The sequence below is a fragment of the Myotis davidii genome, unplaced genomic scaffold, assembly GCF_000327345.1.
Source record: "Myotis davidii unplaced genomic scaffold, ASM32734v1 scaffold68, whole genome shotgun sequence".
NCBI classification, from domain to species: Eukaryota; Metazoa; Chordata; class Mammalia; order Chiroptera; family Vespertilionidae; genus Myotis; species Myotis davidii.
The window spans coordinates 794,241-800,130 of NW_006300376.1; the positions used below are offsets into that span (position 1 = coordinate 794,241).

Genomic DNA, 5,890 nt, shown 5'->3' on the forward strand with positions numbered 1-5,890 from the left:
GTGTGTCATAGTGACCAGTCATTCTGCTGTTAGGGTCAATTTGCATATTACCCTTTTATTATATAGGAGTGCCTGGCCAGTCTGGGTGAGGGGCTGAGGGCCATTTTCAGGCTGCCTAAGCCCCCCAGCAGGGACCTTCACCCCATGAGGGTGTGGCCATCCTGGGTGAGGGGCTGATGGCTGTTTGCAGGCTGGCCCTAGCCCCCAACCACCCAAGCTCCCAGTGGAGGCTGGCTGGAAGCAGGTATCTGTGATTTGTTTTCTATAATTGAAACTTTGTTGCCATGAGCTGAGGCCATAGCTGGTTCAGGGCAGGCGGGAAGCTTGGCTTCCTCCATCGCCCAGGCAACCAAGCCTCCTGATTGCTCCAGCTCCGTGGCTGCCGGCCGCCATCTTGGTTGGGTTAATTTGCATATAGTCGCTCTGATTGGCTGGTGGGCATAGTGAAGGTATGGTAATTAGCATCTTTGTCTTTTATTAGTGTAGATAATAAATATACTTTTATTATATTGCATTTACTGGTAAGTGAGCTATTTCTCTGTATAGTTTTAAGACTATTGTAGTTGATGTTGGTCAAAGAAAAGGTTATCCTATTTTTACTTGTTAATGGTAAAATGAATTTTTAACTAGCATCCTGTTTTTTAAAAGTTTTCAGTAGTTTTTATAATTATTTCAGATGATGATGAAGTTACACCAGCAAGAGAGATATCTCGTCACTTTGAGGATACTAGTTACGGCTATAAGGATTTCTCTAGACATGGGATGCACGTTCCAACATTTCGAGTCCAGGTAAAATTGCAACATATTGTATACACATACTAGTAATTGGTTTGAAATAACTCAATTTGACTTAAAATAAGAAAGAGCCATGTGGATTTGAGAAGTATAAAATGTTGCAGAAAGAATTAACTTTTCTATGTACAGGCAGTTCCCTTAGATATATTTATTCTACTGTTGAAAGTGTATATATTATTAAAGTTCATAAATCAGTGGCTCAGAATTCAAAACACATTCACCCATAAAACAAAATTACTGTGGTGGTTAGGTTCCCAAATGATGCATAAAAACTCAAAGTTCTAATACAACTAAACAATAAATAACAGTTGTATTTGAATGTAGCTAGCATTGGTTTTTCTCCCCTACCTACTGAGCCCCAATTTAAAATGAGGCGATTTCTGCTCTGATAAGCACCAGTCCTGAATGACAAGAGAAATGTCCTCAGCCTATCAAGCATTATGTGTAGGTGGAGGGAAAGGGATGAGAAAATCAGAGGTGAAAGATGTGTTTAAATACAGATACCTCAAAAAATAAAGCATGACAATTACAGCATCCCAAATCCTTTTAAAATATGAACTGAATGTTATTTGAGGCAATGAGAATTTTTGAGGATTTTAAATTTGAACTTCGGGGGGATTCACATAAATAAATATTCAATAATAATTTAACAGCTATCTCTCAGTGAATAAAGTTAGTGATGTTGGGAATAGAATTATTGTTGATGGGCCCAGTTTCTTTAGCTCCCAAATCATTAACTTCGAAATATACAGTAAATTTCCCCTTTGCACTTCTGTCCATGGAAAAATAAGGAACTGGTGGTCCTCCAGGATACCAGGCTCCTCTTTTTTTTGTTTTGCAGGAGGCACTGTGCTGAGTGTTCTGCAAGCATATCTTAGAAGCAACAGTAGCTGTATCCCCTAGTACCAGAATAAAAGTTGACAATCATCAGTTAGCAAATATTTATCTATTCTGTGCTCTAGTTTTATAAGACTGCTTCTAGTCCATCAGTAGAAATATACTGTATTTTAGAGGTATTTTAGAATAATGTATAAATATTTAATTTAGGTAAATATGAGTTGATATTCTAAACTTTTCCATATTGTGAGGGGCCTGTGTTAATAGCTATTTTGCCAGGATTATGAAAACACTTGAGAGCTATAAGGTTTCATTTCTTTGCTCAAGGAACTAAGATTATTTAAGGGAACAAAAATAGACACAAGGAAGTTATAGTGTGTTTCTACTTGATAGTGAAATTGTATCATGAAATATAATAGATTAGAATTAAAGCAATCAGGAAGGCTGGACATTTTGTGGAGGGAAATTAGGAATTGAGATGATTGAATGGTCCAAAAGCATGGGCATTATATTCAGAGGACAGTAATTGAGTTTAGGTTAAGGGATATAGTGAGGGAGGAAGTCAGAGAAACTGGCTGGGCTGCTGTGAGCTTTAAGCAAAGGGTTCCTACTTCTGACTAGTGGGAAATTGGTCAGATTTGTAGGTTTTGACCAGAGTAATTACATGATATCAAAGAGGTGTTTTAGGAAAATACATATGGGAGCAACATAGAAGTGGGTGCTTTATTAAGTTTTGTTTGAGGTAGAAAGGAAGCAGGGAGATTTAATGTGGAAAATCTAACTAGGAGACCCAGTAAACAGGTCTGAGAGTCAAAAGAAAGATGCAGTAGGAGGAAAAGGAATGAGTGATGGATATTTCTAAATAAAACTTGAGGACGGTTTGGATGGGTGCAGTGATGGAAAAGGAGAGAGGGCTCCTCTGGATGCTGAGGGAGGAGACAGAGAGAGAATGCTGAAAACGTTGGCCTATGTGTAAGGAAGAGAGTCCATTGGTTTTTAAATTCGCTGAGTAATAAACAACCTTTTGTATGTTGTAGTATAGAAATTGAAAATATCAGACTGGAGTGCAAGTGAAGCTGAGAGCTAGGGATGTACTAGAACAGCAGTGGATTCCAACTGACAATCTCACCACACTGCAGAGTGGTAGACATAGGATAATACTTGGCCACATTTTAATTATTCACATTTATTCTATTCTCTGTATTTAGGACTATTGCTGGGAAGACCATGGTTATTCTTTGGTAAATCGCCTTTATCCAGATGTGGGACAGTTGATTGATGAAAAATTTCACATTGCTTACAATCTTACTTATAATACAATGGCAATGCACAAAGATGTTGATACCTCAATGCTCAGACGGGCTATTTGGAACTATATTCACTGCATGTTTGGAATAAGGTTAGTCTGTTTTCTTATGTTTACAAAGAGGTATTTTCCATTGGACTAAACTATTCAGGTACTTGGAACACATATGCACACAGACACACAAGCTCAAAACAATCCCCTTTCCAGTAGCTTTTTATGCTTATGCTTGAGAGAACCAATTTATAACAGCTTGGTTTGTTTCCTCTTTCTTAGCTAGGCGGGAGGGAAAGTTAGGGACATTGACAAGATGCTTCCAGGGAAGAGGAGGAAAGTCAAGTATTGTCTATTTCCTGAGACACTTACATTTCTACCTTCTTGGAACTTAGTACCTTTATAGTACCCCTCTGGCTGTTCTCAAGCTCCTTCAAAAGCTACGCCCTACTCCCATGATACTTCATCAAAGTGTAAAACGTTCATGTCCTGACTCCTAGGTATTCAGCCACATTATTATGTTACATAGGGAGTGCAGCTATTTTATACTGCTTTTTGACACATGCACACAAACTCCATGCCACAGCACTTTCTGATTATTTTAGCTATTGACTTTAACCTCCTTAATGGTTAGGACCAGCTTTGCAAGAACTTTCTCCCTTTTCCACTGAAAAACAAATAGGAGATTTTAGTCCTTGGGTGTTCTAGAAATCATCACATAGTGGGGTAGAGCAGACACTGGAACCTTTGACCATTTTGGCTTAAATCAGAACAGTGTCTCCTAAGTGTAGAGGACACCGTGAGGCCGTCTATAGACCATCTTTCCTCTGGAAACCGCCCCCCCCCCCTTTTTTTACTCATATAACCCAAGAAACTTGGGAACATGAGAAAAAGAATTCTAATTATTTTATTCACACAAGTGGATTACAATTTATATATCATGTAATAGTACCAATAATAAATATTGTCTAATTTCAGCAATATTCATAAACCGTTTCCAGAATTTGCACCTCAGTGTGGTTGCTTATTCATGATTGTAAATACATACTATTTTTTGGGCACTGGCAAATTTTTTGTTCATCTCCCTAACTTCTGTTTCTTACCCATGTCCACTCACTAATCCACTCCCATTTAAACATTGTAAAGTTGTTATTTGGGGGGGACAGCTGCCTACACAAAGAGGGGAAAGGAATTAGCATTTACGAGTGGTTTCTGTACTTTTGTAAGAAGAAAACAGCTCATATATCGAAAACATGGTTCGTACTTTGTCTTTTAACAGATATGATGACTATGACTATGGTGAAATTAACCAGCTATTGGATCGTAGCTTTAAAGTTTATATCAAAACTATTGTTTGCACTCCTGAAAAGGTTACAAAAAGAATGTATGATAGCTTCTGGAGGCAGTTCAAGCACTCCGAGAAGGTATGTACCTATTGTGGCTTGTTTACTCTGTACCTTAGTGATTCTTGTTCTCCTTCACCTAATCTAAAGCATCTCAAACCTTTCCATTACCTCTTCCAACCCAAAACATTCCAGCACAGCTGCCTCAGATACCACTTGGGAGAGAACCTCATGGTGCTAGAGCAGTGGTTCTCAACCTTGGCTGCACATTAGAATCACCTGGGAATCTTTTTAAAATCCTGATTTCTGGGCCTCATTCTCTGGAAATTCTGTTTCTTTGTTATGGGGTGGGGCCACAACATTAGTAACAAAGAAACAGAATTTCTGGAGGATGAGGGCCAGAAATCAGGATTTTAAAAAGATTCCCAGGTGATTCTAATGTGCAGCCAAGGTTGAGAACCACTGTGCTAGAGTAAAAAAATAAAGACAGGTGGTCTGGCCCATCTTTAAAGTGCTGGCTGTCATCACTTAGGAGAAGACTGTTGTACAAGAGCTCTTTAAAAAAAAATGTTTTGTTAGAAAAACCTGGTCTAGTCTTTGATTCATCTTTATATAGAAATGATTGAATGATGATTTGACTCGGGAAATTGATATTCTAATAAAGCACTGTCTAGATTTTCTGAAATATACCTCCCAGAAGAGATGTGATCAAACTAATAAAAGCACAAAACAACTACCCAAAAAGAGCATCAGATAGCTTTTGTTTTGAAAAACTGATATTCTGGCCCAGCCAATTTGGCTTAGTGGTTGAGTCTTGACCTATGAACGAGTCACAGTACTTGCCGGAATTTCGGCCTCGATCCCCAGTAGTGGGTGTGCAGGAGGCAACCAATCAATGATTTTCTCTCATCGATGTTTCTATCTCGTTCTCCCTTCCTCTGAAGTCAATAAAAATATATTTTAAAAGAAAAATTGATATTCTGGTCAGCAAACCCAAGACTTCTAAGTTATTCAGTGGAACACAGAAAGTGTGCTTGATTTTTGGTGTTTCTTTATTAGATGCACTGAAAAACTAATTGTGGATGATTATAACCTTACCTTAAATGTTATGTTTTATATGCAGGTTCATGTTAATCTGCTTCTTATAGAAGCTAGGATGCAAGCCGAACTCCTTTATGCTCTGAGAGCCATTACGCGCTATATGACCTGATGCCTTTCCTCCATTAAAGATGATGGAATAATCAACAGATATAGTCTACGAGGGGAAGGTTCTAAGCCCCAGGACCAATAGTAGATAAAAGAATTCAGAAATACATTGTGCCATGATTCCTTTAGTTTCTGCTGTTTTCCTGTGGAAATACCACTGTTGGCACGAGCAGTGACTGTTTGGCAGCTTCAAGGTTAGAGCTGTGAAGAAGGGTTGCCGTTCACAGTATTTTGCTTTTTGAAGTTCAAGATGCTGTATAACTGTTTTTAATACAGCAAATAGTAACTCTCCAAATCCTGTTGCTTTTATGTTTTAAATAAGATAACAAGAATTGGAGCATGCAAAGAATGGGACTTGGAAAATGACATAAGCCTTTTTACACAAAGAATTTTAGGTCTTGGTGCTGCTATT

The 5,890-nt window shown here is 38.3% G+C and overlaps 1 protein-coding gene across 3 annotated transcripts in view; it reads left to right on the forward strand.

Annotated features, from left to right (window-relative positions):
* The window catches only part of SESN1 (sestrin 1), a 98,396-nt gene extending 92,512 nt beyond the window's left edge, over nucleotides 1–5,884 (forward strand). For all 3 annotated transcript variants that reach the window (XM_006777206.2, XM_015572741.1, XM_015572740.1), the window contains exons 7-10: nucleotides 677–789; nucleotides 2,841–3,031; nucleotides 4,209–4,353; nucleotides 5,396–5,884. In XM_006777206.2, the coding sequence (XP_006777269.1) occupies nucleotides 677–789; nucleotides 2,841–3,031; nucleotides 4,209–4,353; nucleotides 5,396–5,482 (536 nt within the window). In that variant the 3' untranslated portion in view covers nucleotides 5,483–5,884. The remainder of the gene's footprint in view (nucleotides 1–676; nucleotides 790–2,840; nucleotides 3,032–4,208; nucleotides 4,354–5,395) is intronic.
* The last annotated feature ends 6 nt before the right edge of the window (nucleotides 5,885–5,890 follow it).